Consider the following 27,193-nt stretch of genomic DNA (forward strand, 5'->3'; position numbering starts at 1 on the left):
AGCTGGTTGAGCATCTGACTCTTGATCTTGGCATAAGTCATGGTCCCAGGGTCATGGGATCCAGTCCCCGAGTGGGGCTCCATGATGAGCATGGAGCCTGCTTAAGATCCTCTCTTTCTCCCTCTAGTCTTCTCCCTGCTTGTACAAGTGCTCTCTCTCTCTCTCTCTCTCTCTCTCAAACTAATTAATTAACTGAAGAGAAAGGTTTTGGACTTGGGCGGTGACTCAAGTAAGGCAGCCACTGGGAAGTGGGGAGGGAGGGAACAAAGGGCCAAATGATTTGATCTTTACTCATTACTGGTGGGAAAAAACAGACAAAAACAAAAACAAAAAAAACATGGAAGCACGAGGATGTCTGGGGTCATCTTACCCTGGGGGAGGGGACAGGATGCTGTACAGAAGGTGGACCCTGCCCTATTCCTCTAGGGCTAAATGGTAGGGAACTCTGGTCATGGGGACAGCCCCAGTGTCAGCGGAGAAATCCTGACATCAGAAGGTCCTCAGGGACAGGGTGGGGCTCAAACTTCTTCAGAGCAGAGACTTGTTTCCCTTGTTAATCCACAGCCCCAGGATTAAAGGGGATTCTACATCCTCTCTGCGCGCTCCCTTTTGTGTCTATGAAAAAGGCAGTGCGTGGGTGAAAATGTGTGATCTGAAACGGACTGCACAGTTTTCGAGAACGTCATCTGAACCACCTACAGAGGAAGCTGGGGTTCCGCGGGGCCCACCTGTCGCCTACCCTGGAGGGAACGGGTCCCACTGTCCCCAAGGCTAAGGCTTCCCAGTTCATACTCTAGGCTCCTAGAGAGCAGTGGAGGGCACTGCAGTGGAGGGCACCCTTTCGCCAGGGTGAAAGAAAAGCCTAGAAGGCCAGGGTCCCTAAACCAACACTGCAATTCGCGGAGATTCAAACTGGATCTGAAATCCCCCAGGCAAAGGCTGAGGATCTCTACCCTTTCCCGCCAGGGATGCAGGGCGGCGGCGACCACACCCACCACCGCGCAGGGCCGGCCCGGAATGGTCCCGCAGCCAAGGCCCATTTGCACGCGGACTCTGGGGTGCTCGCTCGGGCCTACTGACTCGTCCCGCTGAGGCCGGGAACCTGCACGGGGCGACTAGGGGTAGTGGCGCGGTTTCCGAGGAAAAAAAAAAAACCCAAAAACATAAAAGGGAAGCGGAGCCTCGGGAACAGACCCAAGGGGCGACAGGACGGGGGTGGAAATAAGGGCCCACAGGAGGTAGCCCGAGAGCGAGCGGGGCCGGAGGGACTGGAGCGAAGAGGCGTCGTCAAGCGCTTCCAGCCTCGGGGACCCTCCGGGCTCTGCACACCAGCCTTAGGGGGAGACGGGGTCCGCGCAGCGAGCCTTTCTCTGGGTGCTGAAGTCAGGGGTGAGGTAGAACAGGTGCGGGTGCGGGTGCGGGTGGCGATTGCCTTAGGGTCGGAACGTGGCTCAAGACCCGAAGGGAAGCCGGGAGATCGCGGCAGGAATGCAGCGCGGGGCGTGGTTAAAACAAAGCGAAACCCACTCGAGTCCCTCCCCATCCCCCCATCCCCAGGGATCCTCTGCTCGGGATTTCTAAGACCTTGTAGAAGGCGCGGCCCAGAAGCGCGCCAGCTCCCTCCGACCTCATCCCACCCGCGGAATTAGCAGGAGCTCACTGGTCCTCACAGCTCCTCACATTTTACACGAGGAAGTGCATGGGCTTCAGAAGGATTTCTCCTCCTCCTGCGACCTTTGGGCGCTTGATTGCAGCTACTGGGTTGCGAACACGCAGGATTCCACCTTTGAGGTCCGGCGGGGGAGAATAAAACGAAAGGATGGAAGGACAGAAGCCACAGAGGTACTGTGGCCCCGCTGGCAACGTTTTTGATGCAAATTCTCTAACAAATGCAGGGGAGAGAATGACTGGTTCCTCTAAGCCATAGGGAAAATAATAAAACTGCCAAACAGGGAAAGGAAAACAGGTCTGTTCTCCAAGAGGCAGATGCAGAAACCTGGATGGTCTCAGCTCCTGACATCACCAGGTGTTCCTGAGAGTCCATACCTGCTAGGCTGGAATTTCCATCTCCTTTAGCAAAGGGCTGAAGGTCTTGCAAAGACTGGATCAGAGAGAGAAAGAAGAGACAACAAGATATTATAATACGAGAGGAGAAAAATAAAACTGAAGAGACACTACACAAAATACGCAAACCTTCCTCACAAGTCTTCGCAGACTCTCCGGCTGATGGGAGGAGGCAGGCTTTCTCCTGCACATCTGCAAAAGCTGCACAATTGCTGTTCACTTCTATGAACACGTCCCTCTACGGCCAGCATCCTTCTTTTTTATATTATGTGTATCTGAGCCAAGAGTCAGATTCTCAACTGACTAATCTGCTCATGTGCCCCCAGCATCCTCCTTTTTACAAAATTCATTTTACCAACTTGAAAATTGCAGAAAGTCCAGAATCTCGTAGTAGCCCTGAAACGCTAATACTCTTGCTCTCTATTCTTTCCATTTTTTTTCTGCATCTCCATTCTTTTATTCCCTCTGTATCTTTATTCTTATGTTCTTATACGCTTTTACTGTAGAGACATGCTTTTTGTTAGCTTTTTAAATGCATAATTTACATATCATTTAACCAACTTTAAGCATACAATTTAATGTTTTGATAAATCAGTGAAGTCATGTTGAAAAGCAAAGGACAAACCAGCTGATATTTAGGTAACATCTAAAGATTATTATCACTTGAGAAGGAGCATATTTATGAAAGTGGCTTTGAAGTGTCACATTTAATAAGGAAAATAAAAATGTACCACAGAGGAACAAAATAATTAGAAGAGATTCCTTGAGCTGACTTCCCAAGTCTTAGAAAACGCTGTTCACTGAATGCAGTTCAGTGTTCCTTTCTCTTTTTATAGATCATGTGAGGAAAATAATGCCCTCAGAGTTCCCTGGAATCCAAACGGCAGGCATATTTATGAACAGGGTGGAAATATACAGTTCTGCCTTTCTGACCCAAGATTACACCTTCCTGCACAGAGGTCTCTGAACATTTGGAACATGGTGAAGACATTGTCAAAGAAAATTCTATTTCATAACACAAAGTAAAGATACTCCCACATCCAGCCCCCAGTATTGTCTACCCTACCCCAACTCTAACCATAGAGGTTACCATAGCGCTAACCACATCCTGGTGATTAATATATCCTGACACAGATAATTGTGTTGTTTCCTCCATTCTTTTGCCAACATTTGCCATTACCTGTTTTGATATTTTTTGTCATTTTGTGGTTGACATTGTGGTGTTAATTTGCATTTACCTGATGACAGATGCAGTGAAACACTTTAGCATAGGAGTATATTTGGATATTCTCGTTGGTGAACTACCTGTTCAAATCATCCCTCCCCCCCCCCCATTTTTCAAACAAGTTGACTTGTCTTGTTCTTACTGATTTTTGGAGTTCTCTCCAAAAAAAATGTCAGATATGTTCTCCCATTATTGCCTTTCACTTTGAATGGTGTCTTGATGTACAAAAGTTACTAATTTTCATTCATTCCAATTCATTTTTCGTATGTTTAGTAACTTATGTGTCCCACTTAGGAAAACTTCCTCTGAGATTATATAGTCCAAAAATTTTCTGAGATTTTTTTTCTTTATTATTCTTTCCACAATGATAACTACAATAGTGTGGAAATAATTTCTATGCCATGAGATAGGAATTAATATTCATTATTTTATCATCAGTATTCAGTACTACCCTTACTCTGTTGTAACTCACAGATTACTACATAACACTAATAATGAGTATTTATTTCTATGATGCAAATTACAATGAAAATACTTCACAAGTGATCAAATTAGCCTTCACAAAATGGATTACTAAATTCGGGGCATGATGGATAAGTAGGATTTAAGTAGGAAAAAAATAAGTAAAAACTTTCTGGTGACAGTATTTTTGCGAAGAAAAGAGCATTATATTTATATTAGACATTAAATTTAATTAAAAGAACCATGCATTAAAAAAATTAACTTTTATTCATTTTTGAGAGACAGAGAGAGACAGAGCATGAGCAGGGGAGGAGCAGAGAGAGAGGGAAACACAGGATCTGAAGCAGGTTCCAGGCTCTGAGCTGTCAGCACAGAGCCCAATGAGGGGCTCAAACCCATGACCTGAGCGGAAGTCAGATGCTTAACTGACTGAGCCACCCAGGCGCCCCCCATGCATTTTTATTTTTGCCTACTTGTAGTCTGGAAATTAAGATGAGAACCACCGCATATATTCTATGCATTATATAATAGATTATGATTTTCATTATAATTAAGTAAACAATTCAAATACATACCTTTATATCACCACCCAAAACCATGATACTTCATATAAAATGGTACTTTGTTTTACATTAGAGAGAATCTGAAGACAGATATCATCTGCTTGTCTGGTTCAAGATTGCACAAGTAGAGGTTTTTCAGATTTCCTCTTTAAAAAAAATTTTTTTTAATGTTTACTTACTTTTGAAAGAGAGGGAGGGAGGGAGAGAGAGAGCAGAGCAGGGGGAAAGAGAGAGAGACCAAGGGTCCAAAGCAGGCTCTGCGCTGACAATGAGAGCCTGATACAGGGCTTGAACCCATGAACCATGAGATCATGACCTGAGCTGAAGTCACTTAACTGACCCAGCCATCCAGGTGCCGCATCTCAGATTTCCTTCTAATTCCTGATTTGCCCCTGGTCAAATGTGATTATGGAAAAGATAGGCATGAGATGGACAGGGAAGGTGCAAGATGAGTGGCTGCATATAAGGGAACTTGGGCAACAATTGCAAAGCTCACAGTTCTACTTTCATAACCCTGGAATGCTCTTATGAAGCTAATAGGTTTTGATACCTATCGATGAAAGTGGGAGTGTGGGAAAGAGATTATAATGAATGTTCTCCTTAATACAACCAAGAAGAAAGAATCCCTCCTCTTAACTATCAGGTTATTCTGACACGTCAAATTCCAGGAGGCTGATCCAAACCTTCTATGAATTGCCTTTTATTCTATGTCTTTATGCTTGGACTGTCCACCCTAGTCCAGAGGTACCAGAGGTGACAGGGGACCTTTTCCAGGACATCACTGTGTGCCTGGAGAGAGTCATGAGAGCTCTGTTTGCAGATAATCTATCAATCATCTTTTAGTTAAACAGCATGTTGATTCTATACTATAAAACAGTAAATTGTGGGGCACCTGGGTGGCTCAGTCGGTTGAGCGTCCGACTTCGGCTCAGGTCATGATCTCACAGTTGGTGAGTTCGAGCCCTGCGTCGGGCTCTGTGATGACAGCTTAGAGCCTGGAGCCTGCTTCATATTCTGTGTCTCCCGTCTCTCGGCTCCTCCCCTGCTCATGCTCTGTCTTTCAATAATAAATAAATGTTAAAAAAAAATTTAAACAGTAAATTGTTATTTTCATCATTCTGTTAGTGTTTTGGTTGCTCTTCTTTGACATAAATACTTGACAAAGTAAAATTAGAATTTAAATGTATTGCACATAATCTTCAAAAAGAAACAGATTTGGAGGATGATTGAAGGTGGAGATGGGGTGAAAATATTGAGGACATTATAGAATAAATTGGGAGTGAGCCATCTATAAACATTTCATTTCATTGCCTACTAGATATTTAGAAATACCAATGTGGAACATGGGGGATATCTTCTATTGGGAAATTTAGGTTAGAGAGTTATGGTTAAAGCCGTGGGGATGTGGAGCTCATTGAGGGAGGCCGTGCAAAGCACACTTAGAGAATCACAATCTACCAAGGGTGCTAATAAGAAGTCTAGATGAATAAAGGAAGATAGTAACCAGAATGGAGTGGGACCAGGAGGGTAAATGCCAAAAAGCCAAGGGGCCAGTGGTGTGTTTACATATCCAGGAGAGCCTCCTTCCCCTCCCCCAGCCCCCACATCCCCATGTTCCAGCGCACTGTTCCCAGTCTCTCTTCTTTTAATAATCTTACCGTCAGTTCCCAATAAAACTGAAACCACCTGAATTTGGTGGGCCGGAAAATCCTCCATTTATGTTTTTTCTTTCTGAATCAGTAAGAGGAAGATCTGAGAACCCTCGCTCTGGAGACTGAGGCCAAAAGTAACTACTGTACTTCTTACCATAGGAAACCACTTGAGAAGATCTAATCTGGTTTCATATAAATAATCTAAGTTATGAAAGTTTTTATTTTTATTTTTTTATAAATGTTTACTCATTTTGAGAGAGAGAGAGAGAGAGAGAGCATGAGTGGGGGAGGGGAAGAGAAAGGGGGACAGAGGATCCAAAGCAGGCTCTGCACTGATGGTAGTGAGCCACATAGAGGGCTCCAACTCATGAACCAAACCATGAGATCATGACCTGAGCTGAAGCGGCACGCTCAACTGACTGAGCCACCCAGGTGCCCCTGAAAGATTTCAATTAGACTACATCGGGGATTCTTAGTGATGAGAAAATAGTTAATTGGTGAGAAATTATAGCCTGAGGGGCGCTGGGTGGTTCAGTGGGTTAAGTGTCAGACTTTGGCTCAGGTCATGATCTCACAGTTCATGAGTTCGGGCCCTGCATAGGACTCTGTGCTGACAACTCAGAGCCTGGAGCCTGCGTCAGATTCTGTATCTCCTTCTCTCTCTAACCCTCCCCCACTTACGCTTTCTCTCTCTCTCTCTCCCAAAACTAAATAATAAACATTAAAAAAAAGAAGAAATTATAGCCTGATTTTTCTCCTACATAGAGCAAGACTTATAACTCTATAACTCATTGCCATAAATTACCTCATGGGAACGTGCATGGAAAAGAAAGATGGCAAGTTCTGTCCAAAATGACAGAGCTTAGAAATGGATTACAGGACAGTTTATATCTTGTCCTCCTTTTGCTAGAATTTGAGCATATTTCTACATTAGATTTTTTTTAAGTTTATTTTATTTTGAGAAAGAGAGAGAGAATCCCAAGCAAGCTCCACAGTGTCAGTGCAGAGCCCAACACGGGGCTCAAACTCATGAACTATGAGATCCTGACAGGAGCTGAAATCAAGAGACAGATGCTTAACTGACTGAGTCACCCAGGCACCCCTCTACATTAGGTTTTTTTTTTTAATAAAGAAGGAAATATTATTGTCTCTAGAATATGTAGAGAGAAATCATTTTATTATTTCTGACTGTCTTGTCATAAATGATTCCGGTGTCCCCATTCATGAGTTTATGGTACTCTATGCTTTTCCTAAAAAGATTAGATTTATTATTTGTATTTATTATCTTTTTATCTGTTTAATTTAGAAACATAGTTTCTTTGATTTTTTAAAAATGTTTATTTATTTTGAGAGAGAGAGCGAGGGTACATGCGGGGAGAGGCAGAGAGAGAGAGGTGGGGAGGGGCAGAGAGAGAAGGAGAGAGAGAGAATCCCAAGCAGGCTCCGCACTGTCAGCCCAAAGCCTGATGCAAGGCTCAGTCTCATGAACCATGAGATCATGATCTGAGTTGAAATCAAGAGTCAAAATCAGTCACTTAAATGACTGAGCCACCCAAGTGCCCCTCTGTTCTAGTAATTTTTAAGTTGACTAAATAGCATACACATATTCCTTTTTTGTTTAAAACTATTCCTAGGTGCACTTAAATATTTACATGAGTTTATGAGAGCTATTGTCTAAAAATACAATTTCTTTTCACATGAGCAGTTAATTGTTGCTACTACAAATTCTAAAACATAACAAAGAAGACAATAAATTAATAAAAAGAATACCAACAAGCTATTATCAAACTTAATCCTAAGAGTTTTAGCTCTCCAGATACTCTTCTGTACACGTTTTTCACTATGTTCATCTATATCCATAATTTTAAAAGCCCTAAATTAAATCCTATGTTATGTACCAATTTGTAAAGATACTAATATTTTTTAAGCACTCCACTGATACAGGCTTTTATAAATAACATCTTATTATTAAGTGTATATAGATAATTAGTAGTTAGAAATCAGGTAATGTCAAATGTAATTTCTCAAATAATTCTTTGTTTCAGTCAAGATATCTTTTCCAGTAACTTGAGTTTGACAAATTGCTTTTAACCAAATCATCTAGAATTCTTTTTTTCTTTTTCCCGCTTATTCCCTATGTCCCTTTTCCCTAAACCCGTACTTAAATCATCCAGGATGACAGACATGTGACCTTACACTTTCATTTTGCCAAACCAGCCATAAGAATCATTCATATTTTGATCTCAAATGCCAATTTAACTTCTAAAGAGTGGCTAGAAAGTGATCAGAGTGAAGGGATTTAAATAGCTGTTTTGAAGATACAATGACATTAGAGCCTAAGTTTTTGTGAGGAGAGGGCAGAAATTATCAAACAAGGGAAGGATTCAAATACCATATTCAAATACAGTTAGATGTAAGGGTAAAAACAAGAGAACGTGGGACATGAATTTATCATGCAGACATTATTTTTGTAAAAATTAACTACAAGATTGAATCAGCACTAAGAGGTGTTTGTAGTCAGTATTTTTAGAGATTAGGAAGGGAATTAATGTCATTGAACAATGGGAAAGTATATCCTGCTGGTCTTCTGTACTGCAGAAGCCTAATCCAGGGAAGCTTCAAGAATCTTGATATAAAGATAGTCTTCAAATCAAATTTGGTCTGTTCAGAAGCATTGGCTGGATCATGGAGACCTGAAAATTTCAGCTTCTGTCCACTGAACCGAGAACACAGAGCCACTTATCCAACTGGGTGTCTTTTCTTTCAAGTGTTGATGAGACCAATTATAGAATCTTCAAGTGGGTACAGAGTTCCAAGGGGAAGAATTCATTTATCTTTTTTTTTTTTTTTATTTTTTTTATTTTTTATTTTTTATTTTTGGGACAGAGAGAGACAGAGCATGAACGGGGGAGGGGCAGTGAGAGAGGGAGACACAGAATTGGAAACAGGCTCCAGGCTCTGAGCCATCAGCCCAGAGCCTGACGCGGGGCTCGAACTCCCAGACCGCGAGATCGTGACCTGGCTGAAGTCGGCGCTTAACCGACTGCGCCACCCAGGCGTCCCGAATTCATTTATCTTTAACTTAAAGATTCTAAAAAAGAATTTCAACTTAACCACCAGGAAGTTTGCATCTTTCTTAAAGCCAATGGTAAAATGCCTAATACATATGTATATATTATGTGTGTATCTATATATTATTATTTTCAGTTTTCACTGGAACTATGGAATAATAATCTGTACTATTGCTTAGAATTTTATAAATTAATAAGACTCTTTCTGTTATTTTATGGTTCCACGTGTGTAAAAATAGACTGAATTTCTGTAGAATTTTCTTGGAAAATCTTGTTATAGAATGTGAGAAATGATTTCTCATTTTTCAGATTGTGGCCTTTTAAAAGTGGCCAATAACTACCCAAAAATTGGTGATGTGGGAAGATGTCATTTGTGACATGTTGGAGTATTGTAAATGAGGACTTTTGAATTCACTCTTGTCTAAAAATCAGGATGCTGATTACCTCTGGTCATTTATTTTAAAGCATACTCTATTAAATGAAACTCATTGTCTTTTAAATTTGGGCTTTATGTATTTTCAAATGTGGATGATAGTATGTATGATATGATTGAGGAATATATTGAGGAGTATATATTCTATTTTAAACAATAGATCCCCTTTACATTAAGATTTCTTAAATGTGCAAGTGTTGACACTGAAGAGAAATCTTGTATTAAGAATGGATGGGAGAAGGTTATATAGAATCGAACAAAATATTTGAAGTAATTTTGGTTTGTGAAGATTTTATTTGTTTATATCTGTAAGCTTTTGATGACAGATATATTGTCTTCTATATCTTTGTATCTCTACCAAAAAAGGTAAGTCTCTGTTGTTCTGTACATGATACTAAATAATAAGCTTATTTTGGCACTTTTGAATAAAATGTCTTTTAACTTTAAGAGAAATAAAAATTTAGCTAACTCCTTCGTCCTTCACACATATTTGTATTCTCTTCTTTCCTCATATGATCGCATCATAATTTTTCTTACATTTTGTTAACTAACCCCTGTGGAAAATGAAAATCGTAGATGAATCATAAATTGTATTGTAATTATAATTATTTTTTATTATAACGTCTTGATTTCCACTGGCCTTTATAAAATTTTACTGTCATGGCTTTCTATAAACCTATCACAAACTCCTCCCTAATCTCTCCGAACTGGAGTTAAGATTTCTCAAGATTTAAAACATATCTATTAATTTCCCAGTTTCCTCTAGAGTTTGTTTTACTCCATTTAGGTTCAGAAGTGATAAAAAAGAAACTGAACAGAGAAAACTTTCCGGAGGTTCCTAACCTTCCAGCAAAGAGCCCCCTCCCCAGGGACGCCTCCATACCACACTGACAGGTCAGTTGAAAGCATTGCAGTCTATTTGTAACACAGCAAATTAGTCCTCTTCGGGCAGTCCAGCTCAGGATCTGATATGCTCTTCCTTTTTGGCACAAGTCATACTGATTTTTAATTTTTTAGGGAAAAAAAAAAATCTTGCGAGGGGTGCCCGAAGGCTCTGCATTGACAGTGCAGAGCCTGCTTGGGATTCTCTGTCTCCCTCTCTCTCTCTCTCTCTGCCCTTCCCCCACTCTCTTTTTCTCTCTCACAAAATAAATAAGTAAATGTTAAAAAAAATCTTGAGGAAGGGATGGAAACTTATGTTTTTCTATTTATTAAGCAATCTGAGATGCAACTAAATTCCAGGTTGGGAAAATGAAAAAGTATATATATTTTCTATACATAAAAATAAAACTGAATCACCTGGGTGGCTCATTGGGTTAAGCTTCTGACTCTTGACTTTGGCTCAGGTCATGATCTCATGGTTCCAGGGTTTGAGCCCTGTGTGGGGCTCTGTGCTCACAGTGTGGAGCTTGCTTGGGATTCTGTCTGCCTCTTTCTCTGCCCCTCCCCTGCTTTCTTTCTCTCTCTCTGCTACTCTCTTTCAAAATAAATTTTAAAAAACAAAACCAATATAGGCTTTTATGACAATGGCAACTTGGCAGAAAACCAACTCATGGCTTAAATTTTATAGGCAATTGTGCCTTTGTCGTATCAAATGATATTCTAAATCATTCTGACCAATAGACGTATCTTTCTCCTTAAAGCAGAATTGTAGCAATTTTGTGGGAGCACATGTATGCTGCTGGCTGCTAGTAAGGTCCTAGGGACATGGGGTGCCAGATCCTAAAAGGTCTTTGGAGAAGGAAGTAGTGGGGGGAGGAGTGCATTCATGACCCTCTTCTTCCCTTCTCCTCCATGCTGCTTGCCCTCTCTTGCTGACTTCCAAATGCTGATCCTCCTGCTGACCCTCTCTACCCTTTCTGGCAGCTTCCATCTCACCCCTCCTCCCCCAAGTTGTGGCCAGTGTAGTGGGTTCCTGGGCATTGAGTCAGCCCCTACCCCTTTGTGTATTGGTAATATACATTGACATGATTTCCTAAAACAGAAGATTCAGTTACTTTCTTTGAATTTTTATTTTGAAAATTATGCAGGCGAGCCATTTTCCCCTCTAATTCCTATCTGCGCTAAGTGGAAGAAAAAAAAAGATAGTTTCTGTTTAACTGATGAATGTGGCTTTTACTCTTTACTTTAATGTTAAGAAAATTATGGCTGTTTCGTGGATTTCTTCTACTTCTTCTGCAGTCCCATACTTGTAATCGTTAAGTAGATTTTTCTCATTTTCTCCTTCAATGTCCATGAGAGCAGTGCTGAAGAATCAGAATATCTGGTCAAAACAAAAGAACTGAAGTGACCTTAAAAAGGTAGTGTCTTCTCTCTGTATGGGAAAAAGGGAGGTATTTAGATTTCTCAGTTACTGTCAAATGCATCATGGCTACAGAGATGCAGTGGGTCCAAGCTCCTTGAAGTTCATGACATTTGAGTGACCTCAGGGAGACAATTGACAATTTTGCAAAGTTGCTAGAGGTCTGTATGTAAGGTGGCCACACATAACCTGCTCACTTGACTTCTAACCTTTCTATCTTGTTGATTTGGAGACTGTTATCTAGGCTTATGCAACATTCTCTATGGCTTGAGATGAAATTTTCAAGCCTGTCTTTTACTGCCTGACTTTCTTTTAATGTGCTAAGCTGGAAACAGGATTTGATTTCCTGAACTGCTCATCTGCTTTGTCCATGCCACTAAGGAATTTAGTTCATCTTTCATCTCATTCGTGTTCTTTTGAAACAAGATGCTTTGGGGCTCAAGTCTTTTCAGTTTATTTACCTATTTACATTTATTACATTTGTAATACATTACAAATATTATATTTATTTACATTGACATAGGAGATTTTGTGTTCTCTTTTGTGTAACAATTCACAATTAAAATGTAAATAAATAAAAGTGTGATGCTTCAGGATGCTTCCCTGATGTACAGAGTCTCCTTGTAAAATGCATAATTGCATTGTATATCAGTCTTCCTATCAATATTATTAAAGTATTTTAGAATTAAAAAAAAACTTTAAATAAATAAAGAAGTTTTAATTGATAAGATCTTGGCTCCAGTACAAGGATCTATAAGTTATTCGTTAAGTGGACAGGAGAGAATATACATCACTGAAATATGTCCCATTCTGGGGTGCCTGGGTGGCTCAGTCCGTTAAGCATCTGACTCTTGGTTTCCGTTCAGGTTCAGGTCATGATCTCAACAGTTCCTGAATTGGAACTCCCTCTGTCAGCAGGGAGCCTGCTTTGGGATTCTCTCTCCCCTTCCTGATTGTGCTGTCTCTTTCTCAAAACAGAACAAAACAAACAAACAAGCAAAAAAAACTAGTCCCTTCTTAAAATCTCAGGTGGTGAAAGTGTTTGGAGCAGTTCAGTTACACAGTGATACCTACCACTGAGAAGGGAAAACAAACAGCCTAAAAATTTATAATGTCAAAATTCAAAATCCCGTCCCCTTTCAAAAAGAAGGTTTTTCTTGGAGTCTACTCATAATTATCTTTCTCATTTCTGGAACTTTAGGAACAAGAGAACAAGCTCGGCCTGATATATCAAGTTTGGGCGCGAGTGGCAGCACCAACTCATTTGTTAATTGTAGAAGATACAATTATCCAATTACAGTTTGTTTTTAAAATTTTTTAATGTTTACTTTTGACACACAGAGAGAGACACACACACAGCGTGAGCATGGGAGGGACAGAGAGTGAGGAAGACACAGAATTCGAAGCAGGCTCCAGGCTCTGAGCTGTCAGCACAGAGTCTGACGCGGGGCTTGAACTCACAAACCGTGAGATCATGACCTGAGCCGGAAGTTGGTCGCTTAACCGACTGAGCCACTCAGGCACCCCCAAGGCTATGTGTTTTATAAGAGCATTTTCTTTCCATATTTTCTTTCATGTCATTTTTACTTTTTGTTTTATAAGAGAATAAAAATTCTTGCCATATAAAAAAATGTGGCCAGGTAAAGGAATAAATATCTTATTTTCATGGATAAGATACCAAGGAAGTCCCAGATGGTAAGTGTAATGGGAAGTTTTCTAATGGCCTCACTTTGATTTCATTTCAGTCATAAGTAAGTTTCAGGTTATACTAATTCTTTTTTTTTTTTAATTTTTTTCTTACGTTTCTTTATTTTTGAGAGGCAGAGAAAGAAAGAACACAAGTGGAGGAAGGGCAGAGAGAGTGAGAGATACAGAATCTGAAGTAGGCTCCAGGCTCTGAGCTGTCAGCACAGATCCCGACACGGGGCTTGAACTCACGACCCGTGAGATCAGGATTTGAGCCAAAGTCGGACGCTCAACTGACTGAGCCACCCAGGAGCCCCATCAGGTTATATTAATTCTATATAAGTAATCAAACCTAAGAGGTAGATAGAGTGAATGTGATAAACATCTCCAGCACTATCAAGAATAAGATACTTTTGATGTGATGGCTGAGAAAATGTACCAAATAGAAATGCAAACATTCATCAGTTGATGGACATTTAGGCTCTTTACATAATTTGGCTATTGTTGAGAGTGCTGCTATAAATATTGGGGTACAAGTGCCCCTATGCATCAGCACTCCTCTATCCCTTGGGTAAATTCCTAGCAGTGCAATTGCTGGGTCATAGGGTAGATCTGTTTCTAATTTTTTGAGGAACCTCCACACTGTTTTCCGGAGCAGCTGCACCAATCTGCATTCCCACCAACAGTGTAAGAGGGTTCCCGTTTCTCCACATCCTCTCCAGCATCTATAGTCCCCTGATTTGTTCATTTTAGCCACTCTGACGTGAGGTGGTATTTGAGTGTGGTTTTGATTTGTATTTCCCTGATGAGGAGTGACGTTGAGCATCTTTTCATGTGCCTGTTGGCCATCTGGATGTCTTCTTTAGAGAAGTGTCTATTTATATTTTCTGCCCATTTTTTCACTGGATTATTAGAAGTTGTGGTTTATATACACAATGGAATACTATGTGACAATGAGAAAGAATGAAATATGGCCTTTTGTAGCAACGTGGATGGAACTGGAGAGTGTTATGTTAAGTGAAATAAGTCATACAGAGACAGATACCATATGTTTTCACTCCTATGTGGATCCTGAGAAACTTAACAGAAGACCATGGTGGGGGTGGGGGAAGGAAATAAAAATAAAAATAAAAAAAGGTTAGAGAGGGAGAGAGCCAAAACATAAGAGATTCTTAAAAACTCAGAACAAACTGAGGGTTGATGGGGGGTGGGAGGGAGGGAAGAGTAGGTGATGGGAATTGAGGAGGGCACCTGTTGGGATGAGCACTGGGTGTTGTATGGAAACCAATTTGACAATAAATTTCATATTAAAAAAAAAAAGAAATGCAAACTGTCCCATCTTATAATATCGAAGGCAAATATTGAATGTCTTTAAAGTAGCTAATTCTGCCTGGAGATACAAGAAAATCTGAGAGAAATAAGAAGAGTACTAGCTATAAAATTTTCTTTGAAAAGGAAGAAAACTTAAGATTATCAAACTTCAGATGTATTTGCTGTTACTCAGCAAAATGTTAGCATCTGTAAAAAAATCTCAGGAACCACAGGCAAAAATAGAAAAGGAGTGTTAGATTGAAGCTCCAGCAGATAAGATTATACAATCTGAGATCACTTGGAAAGAGGCAGCAAGTCAGGAAAAAACTTGCAATAGGTCTCTTTATTAGTCAACACAGTGCTGCATGAAAGATGTGGGAGGGGAAGAAAGTTAACTACAGAATCTGGGTGTTAGGGTGAAAAAATAATGGAACATTTCTAATAACTATTTTCAAAATTTGGAGAATCATTTCTGTCTTAGTCACCCATTTAAGGGAGTATAAGGCAAAAAAGAGGCTCCTTGTCTCATGGCTCTCAGTTAGCCAGGCTTTGAGTAGGTAAACACTTGTCACTTGGAAAATGTGAAGAGCAGAGTTTATACCTTCTTGAACACTGGACTTGGACCTAACCTTGAACAACACCATATCTCTTTTGTTGAGGCTCCCCTGTGTTTCATTAATCACAACCTTTTGGAATTTCTCCTACTGTGCCAATCATTTCAATATTTTGTTCTGAAACAATAAAAACTGATCTCCTTTTCACTGTGTATCCAGAATTCTCGGATATTTCTCACAGCTTGGTATGCTCCAATGCCTAAGCATAAACCAATAGGAATGGAACACAAGAGCTGTAGAAAACACCTACTCATTTCCTGAAAGTCAGATCCCTTTGCCCCAGATATTTTTTGCAGCTTTCCTGCTGGATGGGACAAGGCCACAAATTGGAATTTTACTTACACCTAGATAACAGCCAGTGGTTGACTATGTCAGTCTACCTCTTGACCACCTCTGCTATTTGGGCAGCCATGTGAGAGAGCACATCTTCCAACTCATTTCAGTGTGGAGGCTTTTGTTAGATCAGATTGGTCTATCCCCTAACTGGTCCTAAGAGAGGCTTTCACTTGCACCAACTACCCATGAGAAGTGAACCCTCAATGTCATGGGATTAAGCATATTAGTGATTATGCGGTTGCTTCATATTTCAGTCATTATTTATCCTATGACTGTACTCCAAAGTATTTCTTTCTTTCTTAAAAAAATTTTTTACAAGATACAGATATCACATGGTATTATAGAATTCTCTATTCTCTATCATCTGTATTATTTTTTCAAATCTAAACAGGTTTTGTTTTATGCACTGCTTAGAGAAGTTAATACCACTTTATGTTTAGTAAGTAATTTAACACATATGTCAGTTTAGAAACTGATAGTCTCCATTATTCAAAGCGTTATTTCTTGTTTCCCTATCACTTTATCACTTTATGTAGGGTCTTCATCTTCTACTAGATTATATTGATTATCCTAGGGAAATCTCAAAACCAACACTACAGAATAAAATTATGCTGTTGGTATTTCATACCTTAAAATAATGGACTTTTCTTAGTCTATGAATCTGGAAATTAATCTATTTCTTGTCTGTTGTTGACATTTCCCATTAGTATTTTTTGTCCTATTATGTTAGCTGTATTCTGAAAAATCATGTTTCAATGCTGAAATAATATTTGCTTACATTAACTCTTTTGCTCATTTATTTATTCATGTTTAATTTATTGTATTTTATGGTCTAAGAACTGCATTGAATAGTGGGAATAGAGTTGTAAGTGAGACAAATACTGCCTCTACTCTTTAGAATTTTCAACCTAATAAGTATCAGTCTAATAAGTTTCAATCTAATAAGTGTCTACCAATTTGATGAAAGTTTATTGATAATTATAATAAGGTAATATAATATGCTTAGAGGGTATGGAACAAGAGGAACTACCCTGATCTGTGGAGTCAGAAGGACTTCCCTAAAAAGCTTTTGTTTCAGTCAAGAGTCAATGAATGACTAAGGTTTAGAGGAATGATAATGCCTGTCAGATACTTGGATTTATCCAACTAGGTCAGCCTTGAAGAGAAGATTAAGCATCACTCCTTTTGCATACTAAGCTGAGATATATACCACTTCATTTCTTCTACCCCAATCTGGTTCAAACATGCAAGTAAAACACATTGCTCACAATGCAGAGGAGCCTTGAAAACATTATGTGAATGTTTACAAAATACAAAAATAAAAATACAAAAAGCCACATGCTGTGTGTGACTGACTTTGCATGAAATGTATATGATAGACAAATCCATACAGACAGCAAAGAGAGTTGAGGTTGACAAGGGATGAGAGGGTGAAAAGGGAGTAAGTATTAAAGGGTATTTATTTCTTTTGGGGGTGATGGAAATGTCCTGGGATTAAATCGTTATGATAGTTGCACAACTCTTGGGATATTACTAAAAGCCACTGAATTATGTACTTTATAATTTTTTTATTTTTGAAAGAAAGAGAGGGGGAGGGGCAGAGACAGATGGAGAGACAGAGAATCCCAAGCAAGCTCCACGTTGTCAGCACGAAGCCCCACGTGGGCCTCAATTTCACAAACTGTGAGATCGTGACCTGAGCCGAAATCAAGAGTTGGACGGGTAACCGACTGAGTCACCCAGGTGCCTCTGAATTATGTATATACTTTAGAGGAATGACTTTTATGGTATGTAAATTTCATCTTACTAAAACTGTTATTAAAAAAAGAAGAAGAAAAGGCTGGCGCAAGAACAGACACTCAGATCAATGGAACAGAATAGAGAGCCCAGAAATGGACCCATAAACGTGTGGCCAACTAATCTTTGACAAAGCAGGAAAGAATATCCAATGGAATAAACACAGTATCTTCGGCAGGTGGTGCTGTGAAAACTGGACAGCGATGTGCAGAAGAATGAACCTGGACCAGCTTCTTACACCATAATCAAAAATAAACTCAAGATGGCTGAAAGACCTAAACGTGAGACAGGAAGCCATCAAAATCCTCGAGGAGAAAGCAGGCAAAAACCTCTTTGACCTTGGCCATAACAACTTCTTACTCAACACATCACTGGAGGCAAGGGAAACAAAAGCAAAAATGAACTACTGGGACCTCATCAAAATAAAAAGCTTCTGCACAGCAAAGGAAACAAACAGCAAAACTAAAAGGCAACTGACAGAATGGGAGAAGATATTTGCAAACGACATATCAGATAAAGGGTTAGTATCCAAAATCTGTAAAGAACTTATCAAACTCAACACCCAAAAAACAAATAATCCAGTGAAGAAATGGGCAAAAGACATGAATAGACACTTCTCCAAAGCAGACATCCAGATGGCCAACCGACACATGAAAAAATGCTCCACATCATTCATCATCAGGGGAATACAAATCAAAACCACCATGAGATACCACTTGACACCTGTCAGAATGGTTAACATTAACAACTCAGGCAACAACAGATGTTGGCGAGGATGCAGAGAAAGAGGATCTCTTTTGCATTGTTGGTGGGAATGCAAGCTGGTGCAGCCACTCTGGGAAACAGTATGGAGGTTTCTCAAAAAACTAAAAATAGAACTACCCTGCGAGCCAGCAATTACAATACTAGGCATTTATCCAAGGGATACAAGTGTGCTGTTTTGAAGGGACACATGCACCCCCATGTTTATGGCAGCACTATCAACAGTAACCAAAGTACAGGAAGAGCCCAAATGTCCATCCATGGATGAATGGATAAGGAAGATGTGGTATATATATATACAATGGGGTATTACTTGGCAATCAAAAAGAATGAAATCATGCCATTTGCAATGACATGGATGGAACTGGAGGATATTATGTATGCTAAGTGAAATTAGTCAGTCAGAGAAAGACAAAAATAATATTACTTCACTCATATGAGGAGTTGAAGAGACAAAACAGATGAACATAAGGGAAGGGAAACAAAAATAATATAAAAACAGGGAGGGGGACAAAACAGAAGAGACTCATAAATATGGAGAACAAACTGAGGGTTCCGGGAATGGTTGTGGGAGGGGGGGATGGGCTAAATGGGGGAAGGGGCACTAAGGAATCTACTCCTGAAATCATTGTTGCACTATATGCTAACTAATTTGTATGTAAATTTAAAAAAATAAAAAATAAAACAAGTTAAATAAAAATAAAGAAAGAAGAAAAGGCATTGATTATATTCCAGAAAATGCTCCAAAATAAACAATTTTTTATTGAAAGAAAATTTAATACACAAATTTATATAGTCAACATAGTTAATGCCATTTTATAAACGTACAATGGTTCTGTTCCCTTAAGTCAGTGTGCTCAAAGACCCTTATTATCCTGTTGTTTTACATGAAAAGATTTCATGATAGGAATTTCCTCAGACATGGAAATTCATCAAATAAATGCTCACAGAACTTGTTTTTTCAGAGGGAACCAAAGCAAAGGAAAGGCTTCAGAGGGAAAGAGAAGGAGGAAGGAAGGAAACTGTATATGAGGGAACTTTTGGAAACATCATAGAAGCTCACAGTTCCATTGTCGTAATCCAGAAATACTCCAATCTGACCCAGAGGCCTTTCCACATACTGAATTAAGGGCGGGGAGTTGGTGGAGAGGCTATAACGATTGTTTATCTTCAAAGAAAACAGAAGAAATGCTGCCTCAGGATCACTAATGATATCAATATCACTCATCAAGGAATCTTTACAGACTCCCAGAATCCAATTTGGGGAGCATGTGACATCCACCTCCCAGTAATGTTTACCAGAGGTGAAGACCTGAGGTCCCCAGGCTGCAAAGCTCGCCAGGCTCTCAGGCTCTCTGGACACACCAGGATGGGTGACTCCAAGCATCACACTTCCAGCATCCTCAGAAACGCACATGTAGCGACCGGTGGCTTCCTGACTCAGCACATTACCCACTACAAAGAGAGGCAGAAATTAGGTCAGTGAATGGGTTTCCACGTCCTGAGGGGCAAAGATTCTCTACCCACCAATGACCTCTTCATTTCCCCTCCTTCAAGGAAATACAAAAGAAAAGAGTGAAGAGAGTTCAGATGGCTTATCTATGAAGAGCAAGAGTTGTGACTGCCTCTATAGCACAGAAACCCTTCAAATCATACAGAAAAAGGAAAAACATCCAGACCTATTGTGAACTGTGTGAAGCAGTCATTTAATGTCAGTCTGGATAATTTATTTCAGGACACACCTCATTTTTTGTCTTTACTTCAGAAAACTCTTCCTGTGTTGTTTATCTTTAATACTATTTAATAAATAAATAGCACCTAGCTATTATGTAGGTATTGACTGGCATATAACTGGTACCTGTGACATTTTCAAATGTCAAAAATTTTATAGAAATCCACGTATGCTTAGTTTAGAAGCTTCTGAAAAGAATGTTGTGGCTTTACATTATCTGTTCAGACCCTGGATTTAGTCAAATCCCAATTTTAACCCTCTGCTGTCTAGACCTACTCTCTGTTGTGGGCCCACTCTGTTTCAGCCCTGTTCACACATCCCTTGCCTTTCAGTGGCTTTGAGATTGCTCTAATAACATTAAAATTATTCTGCCAATGACAATTTTGGTCTTTCTCTGTCAAAGCTTTCTGATTTTATAAGTAATAGTCTTTGTACAATGCGTGATAAAGGCACTTGGAATATAGAAAAAATTAAAAACCACCAATGCCATATTTAAGCTTTCAAGACTGGAGTAAACTGAATAAACATACATATTGATTGTTACTCTGAGAACTAAATATTCTAGCTCTTCATAACTACACGACCAACCTGATTACTCTTCTCTTGCTCTGTTTGTGTCAGAAACAACTAAAAAATATGTATCGTGCTTTGCATTTTCAGTAAAGTATAAGTTGGAAAATTTAGTCTTTATCATTGTAACATGACTATTTAGAGAGAAAAGAGATAATAAGTTTGGAAAGTCATACACTACCTTCACGTCAGAAAAAACAAAATTAAAAGAGAAAGGAGAATCATCCCCAAGAACCACTAAAGAAATTGAGGCCTGATTGCCAAAGGGCTGATTCTTACCTCTGAAGTTGTTCAGTATGTCTAGGATTCCTGTGATGCCGTGCGAGGTGAGCTCTGGAATCATGGGCTGAGGCTTTTGCACCTGCACCAATTCAGTCCTGTGAAGAATGACATCAGTTACACTTCTGGGCCAAAGGTCAATCGCACTAGATTACAAAAGCAGCAGTGTTTACTCAAAGAGTTTTCATCAGAATTCTCCCATTTTGGTTTGTTGGGAATACATTGTATTCCACGCTCTTGGGAATATGAGAAACATTACTTTACCTTTTTTTCTAAATTTAAATTATATCAAACTCCAACTTCTCCATTCTTCTCAGATATTATTCCATTTCACAAATTACTGAGGATCATTCCCTCCCTCTATTCCACCTCAGGCAAAGCAAAGATCCTGAGGTCTTACAGAGAGCACAATGTTCAGGCAAAGCCTTTGGGAGGTCGGTCTGCACATAGTCACTAATGATATATTCAATGTCTAAAAGGTCAGAGCCCACTGAGTCAGACAGTTTTGTTCTTTTCTGTCCAGCAAGAGAATCTACTTTCAGCCTGGCAGCTTTGGTCCCCAGGGTCTGACCCCCCTCAATGGGCACCAGGAAGCCATTTCCTGTGAGGCCCTGCCTACCACCGGATGTGTTGTGATGGAATAGGTGAGATCATTACTACTGCTGGGAACAAAATCACACTCCCCTCCTATCCATTCTTGGGGAATATCTGTCTTTCTTGTCTTTTTCACCTCCAACTCTCTAGGGTAGGAACCCCTTCTTTACACCTTAGAAAAATTCCTTCGGTAAGTTTTACTGTGGTGAGGTGGGAGAGGATTTGGGAGCAGTGAGTGGAACAGAGCCCAGAATGTTGCATGGTTTGAAGTATATTTTAATTCATCCACACAAAAAGAAAACTGAGTCCACGGAGCAGAAGGTCTTTAGGCTTCTTTAAAAAGAAATAGAAAGTAGCCACAGAGGGGCACCTGGGTGGCTCAGTCAGTTAAGCGTCTGACTCTTGGTTTCTACACAGGTCGCAATCTCAGATTGTGGGATTGAGCCCCACACTGGGCTCCATGTTGACAGGGTGGAGCCTGCTTGGGAGTCTCTCTCTCCCTCTCTCTCTCTGTCCTTCCCCTGCTTGTGTGCTCGCTCTCACTCTCTCAAATATAAATAAATAAGCTTCAACAACAATAAACAACAACAACAGAAAGTAGCCACAGAGAATGATTTTAAGAGCTCAAAACATGTCCATCCACTTTATCAATAAGAACAAGAGACTTGCTCAGCAATCAGTAACCATTAGTGGAAACTCACCTTTGCAATACATTTCCCAAGTCCTGTAAGGGAAAAAAAAGTAATGTTAATCATGAGAGTTTTGTTTTTTTGCTTCTCTAAGTATTCTTGTTTGTTTGCTTAAATAATGTATTTTTTTCTCTCATTCCCCTCTAAGGAACAATCAGAGACTACCTTAATAGAACCTAAACTAAAGCATGACAGAGTTCCTCAGGATATATTAAGGAAAGAAGGAGGTCAGGAAGGGGCTGTGCAGAGATGCAACACGATCTAGGTTTCCACTGTCACTCAGAGCCCAGTCTTATTCCCAAGAAGAGATCTGATCATTTGCGATAACAATGAAAGCAAAACAGAGAAATTACATTTTAAAAAGTTATGGAGTGCAGTAAAATTGATTGCCAAATTCTACAACCCTTGCCTAGGCAGAGGGCAAAATCTCAGTGTCTTCAGGAAGTTATTTCTGGAGTGGGGGAAACAGAGAGTGACAATGGATTAGGGGAACATAAATTGAGAATTACTCCAACATAGCTAACCTTCTTCTGGTTATAGGGTTTTTCTGATTTTGGATCATTTATCCATGTGATTAGTACTTCTGATTACACAGCGATAATTTTGCCGTAGGTTAGCTCCTAAATGGGAAAAAATCTCCCAAAGATTACCAGGATATGAAGAAATAAATGGTTGGACAAACAGAATGATGGGAGTCAATAAGCATCATGACTTTGCTGAGAGTAATGGTATACGCTGTTAGCATTTCAATGTCATGGCAACATTGCCCAAAAAAGGATTCCTGTCTCTGAGGATGAACCCTGCCTTCTCACCTGGAGCAGCTCCAGGTCAGGCTTGTGGCACATCTCAGTCAGCTCTTTGTACATTTCTTTCAGGCTTGCTTTCTGTTGGGTCATTCTGAATGCACTTTCCTGGAGTTGTTGCAAAATCTCCTCCGCCTCTTTCTCCAGTGTCTCCAGATGGAGTTGCTCCTCCTCGCGGAGAAACAGATGCATCTTCTGATACTGCATTTTGATCATCACTTTCCTTAAAAGCACATAGTCCTGAGGAGATGGTAGGTGTAAAGGGTTAGCCTCACTCACAACAGAAAACCTCAACCTTCAAATCCTACTTCCTTGGTGTCATTGAGAAAGTACTTGACAAACTTCGTACCTCATATCTCCAAACGTCTGGAATATTTGCTAGTCCTTTATGTTCACCCTTTGTCTATGTTCTTAGATGCCTTCCCTGTTCAAATCAAGCTCTCTAAGAGGTCCCAGGCTATCTTGCTGTGATGCTCCATCAATTATTTCCTCTCTTACCTGAACCTCCTTTTCTTTTGTTCCTTTGTCTGATTTTTCTAAATGTTTAAAAATACTTATGTATACACCACACTTTACAGATCTTTAAATTCTCTACTTTTCCTCTCAGTGCTACCCTATGGCTCTTGTCTTCTTCACAGCCAAATTCATTGCAATGTTTTATTTTATTTTTAAGTTTGTTTATTTTGAGAGAGAGAGAGCGAGCACGCAGGAGCAGGGGAAGGGCAGAGAGAGAAGGAAAGAATCCCCAGCAGGCTCTGAGCTTTCAGCATAGAGCCTGATGCGGGACTTGATCTTACAAACCAAGAGATTATGACCTGAGCTAAAATCAAGAGTTGGATGCTTGGGGTGCCTGGGTGGCTCACTCTGTTAAGCACCCAACTTCGGATCAGGTCATGATCTCATGGTTCATGAGTTCCAGCCCCACATTAGACTCTGTGCTGACAGCTTGGAGCCTGGAGTCTGCTTCAAATTCTGTGTCTCCCTCTCCCTTTGCCCCTCCCCTGCTAGCTAGCACTCTGTCTCTCTCTCTCTCTCTAAAATAAATAAATATTTTAAAAAATTAAGAAAAAAAGAGTTGGACGCTTAACCAACTGAATCACCAAGCACCCCTATTACAATGTTTTCTTAAACTCAGTGTCTGAGGAGGTTTATCTAAACCTGTAGGGTTGGACTAGGAATATTTCGCATGCCCTGGGTATCCCATATACCAGAATTCTTTGCACTAGCTTTTATTGGCCTGTATATCTGTGATTACTGATCTATCATTTGAAACCATTACTTTTTCATGGAAAAAAAATGATCCTTTAATTGGCAACTTAAATGTAGCCAAAAATCTAAACCACCATTATGTCAATCTGCATAAAAACAGATAGAACATTTTCATTCTTACCTCAAATGACTGGATTTTGTTAGCTTCTTGATTCAGATCATTTTGCATTTCTTGAGTCATGTTCCATAAAGAGCCCATTCTCTTCAGAAGTTTCTCCTGCAAAATAACCATGAGCTTTAGCAACACAGAAGATAATATTATAGATTTCATCCCCTTATCTATGGGAAAAGTCAGTGGCTGAGAAAACAGTAATCTTGAGTTAGCATGGAGTGGCCAGATTTCTCTGCATTATCTAATTTGATTCTAATATTTGTGATATCAGAGGTGACAAACGTAATAGAGATTTGAGGGTAGTCTATAGATATTATCCATTTCCTGAGAAACTGGCACTCAAATTTTTATGTAACCTGACTATGAAGGCATCAAGCTTGCATCAGAAGCCAGTGTTCCTGGTAGTAGCCTCTTACCCCACAATTACATCAAACACACATATTTGGACAATGTTTCTAAGGAAATTTCCCTTACTAAAGGCTCAACGTAGCTATGATTATAGCGTCAAAATTGGTCAACACACTGAAAGGATATTGGTCTTGGTATTTATATTGAAAAATCACCACCTTCACTATCTCCACTCACATCAACTTCATGATCATTTTCCTCATCTTTCTTTCGGACTTAGAAGCCTATGAGTCCAAACTGCTCTAGAGCCATCACTTACCCTGTATTCCTCAGCAGCCCACTGGACTGGACTGTGGCCATGAGCCACATGCTCCGGTGTTTCAGAGCAGAGCCCACACAGCAGGCTCTTGTCAGCCTCACAGAAGAACTCCTTTGCTTTCTTGTGTACCACACAGATCTGGTCATTGGAGCTGTTGGCATGGTAAACTCTGGCCCGTCTGGCAAGGGATGCCAGTTTCTTGAGCGCAATATTGGTTTTGAAGTCTGATTTCTCTGAAATTCCCCTGCACTCAGGGCAGGACATTAGGGTATGGGCTTCCTCCCAGCAGAGATGCAAGCAGGGACTGCAAAAGCTATGCCCACAGTCAATGGTGACAGGGTCTATGTAGTAGTTCATACAAATGGAGCAGATGAGTTCATTCTGCAAGGCTTGCAAGGTGACCAAATCCATATTTCTGTACATCTTAAAAAAAAAAAAGAGACAGAGAGAGAGAAAGTCATTCTTCTGTCCTGATGAGGTGGGGGAAAGCCTTTAGACAAAAGCCTGTCTGCTTGAGCTCTATCTAATCCACCTATTAATTTAACTCCAGCACAAAGGGAGGCACGGTAGATATAGATACATTGGGTTTATGCTATGCTACAAATGAAAAAATGGGACAAAAGTGTCCTCACCATCTTTTTGGTTTCAAATAGACAGTGTTCTTGGGGCTCCTGGGTGGCTCAGTTGGTCAAGCATCTGACTTTGGTTCAGGTCATGATCTTACGGTCTGTGAACTCAAACCCCGTGTAGGGCTCTGTGCTGGCAGCTCAGAGCCTGGGTCTGCTTCAGATTCTGTGTTCCTCCCTTTCTCTCTGCCCCTTCCCCACTCACACTCTGTCTCTGCCTCTCAAAAATAAATAAATGTCAAATAGTCAATTTCCCAATCAGAGCTAAACTACTGCCCCTCAAAGACTGGGACAGGGAGTGAAAGGATAATTACAGAGTTACATTTCTTAGCTGATTGGTGCAGAAGCCTATATAGAATCTCAATCTCCCCCTCTCCCCACCCTCACTCTCTCTCTCTGCATGTGTTTCTCTCTCTCTTCATGACTGTAACACGGGCACACATATACACACATATACAGACACTTCATCTCTATGCTAACAGCCTCCATGTATGCTGTCTCCAAACTGACAGGTGTACTTTTCTAAAAATAAATAAAACTGATTAGGTTTAATTTAAGCTTGTTTAATTTAATCAGTGTTGCCTTCAACTTTGACTCCTGCAACCGTAAGCAGTTGAATTTGTGCTTCTAACTTTAATAGCAAAACTCCTCCTTTCAGGAAATAAAGTCTAGGGGCGCCTGGGTGGCTCAGTCGGTTAAGCATCCGACTTTGGCTCAGGTCATGATCTCGCAGTTTATGAGTTTGAGCCTCACATCAGGCTTTGTGCTGGCAGCTCCGAGCCTAGAGCCTAGAGCCTGCTTCAGGTTCTGTGTCTCCCTCCCCCTCTGCCCCTCCCCCACTCATGTTCTGTCTTTCTCTCTCCCACAAAAATAAATAAATATTAAAAAAAATTTTTTTGTAAAGGAAATAAAGTGTAAAAATTATCTTTTATTTCTAGTTTGGAAAATGATTTTTCCCAGAGTCAGTTCAGATCATCAGAACATCTTCACATCTTGAACTGGTGAACGTTCAAGCCACAGTGCTAACGAGCAATGATTAATCTTTTTTTTTTTTTTACAAACAAAAAAGGGAATAAGTATTTGGATTTCCTTTCTGCACTAGAAAGTACAGAGATGTAGTTAAGAGAAGCATGATCAGTTCATCTGTATTTTTGGTATTTCCCCATGGTGATCAATGCCACTTCTTGGGAGTCCTTACCCATTGGTAACAGCCTTTTAAATCTAGTCTGCAAACTGAAGGTTTTAGAAGGAGAGCATAGTAGGACTTTTACAAAAAAGGGTTTCTAACCAATTCAGCACACTAAACTTTCATGTTGATGGCTATAAAGACTATTACATATATACATTATGTTGAACATTTCAGGTGCTTTATGAGTTCCGAAATCGCATAAAAACTGCATAAATCTCTAAGACCTAAAAAAAACTTAGTAACACATAAGATAATAGAATAAAAAATAATCGGGGCTCTGCGGCACCTGGGTGGCTCAGTTGGTTGAACAGCCGACTTCGGCTCAGGTCATGATCTTGCAGTCCTGAGTTTGAGCCCCGCATCAAGCTCTGTGCTGACAGCTCAG

The 27,193-nt window shown here is 40.1% G+C and overlaps 1 protein-coding gene across 1 annotated transcript; it reads right to left on the reverse strand.

The window, feature by feature from the left end:
• Positions 1-19,030: 19,030 nt before the first annotated feature.
• LOC122482542 (tripartite motif-containing protein 64-like) lies at positions 19,031-25,444 on the reverse strand. Its single transcript, XM_043578858.1, has 6 exons — positions 24,994-25,444; positions 24,336-24,431; positions 22,955-23,185; positions 22,155-22,177; positions 20,860-20,957; positions 19,031-19,733 (listed from the first exon to the last, which is right to left on the reverse strand). Exons 1-6 carry the CDS (start codon positions 25,414-25,416, stop codon positions 19,240-19,242), a joined length of 1,365 nt encoding a protein of 454 aa, XP_043434793.1. The 5' UTR covers positions 25,417-25,444; the 3' UTR covers positions 19,031-19,239.
• Between the last annotated feature and the right edge of the window lie 1,749 nt (positions 25,445-27,193).

Source organism: Prionailurus bengalensis, chromosome D1 (assembly GCF_016509475.1).
Source record: "Prionailurus bengalensis isolate Pbe53 chromosome D1, Fcat_Pben_1.1_paternal_pri, whole genome shotgun sequence".
In the NCBI taxonomy this organism is placed as follows: Eukaryota; Metazoa; Chordata; class Mammalia; order Carnivora; family Felidae; genus Prionailurus; species Prionailurus bengalensis.

Bases quoted from the DNA above. Each gene is read 5' to 3' on its own strand.
- LOC122482542 (XM_043578858.1), bottom strand. From the start codon at position 25,416: ATGTACAGAAATATGGATTTGGTCACCTTGCAAGCCTTGCAGAATGAA. The intron at 22,178-22,954 runs GTGAGAAGGCAG...TTTCCCTTACAG, and splicing joins CTGACCTGGAGCTGCTCCAG to GACTTGGGAAATGTATTGCA. The intron at 19,734-20,859 runs GTAAGAATCAGC...CTCTCTTTGTAG, and splicing joins CATACTGAACAACTTCAGAG to TGGGTAATGTGCTGAGTCAG.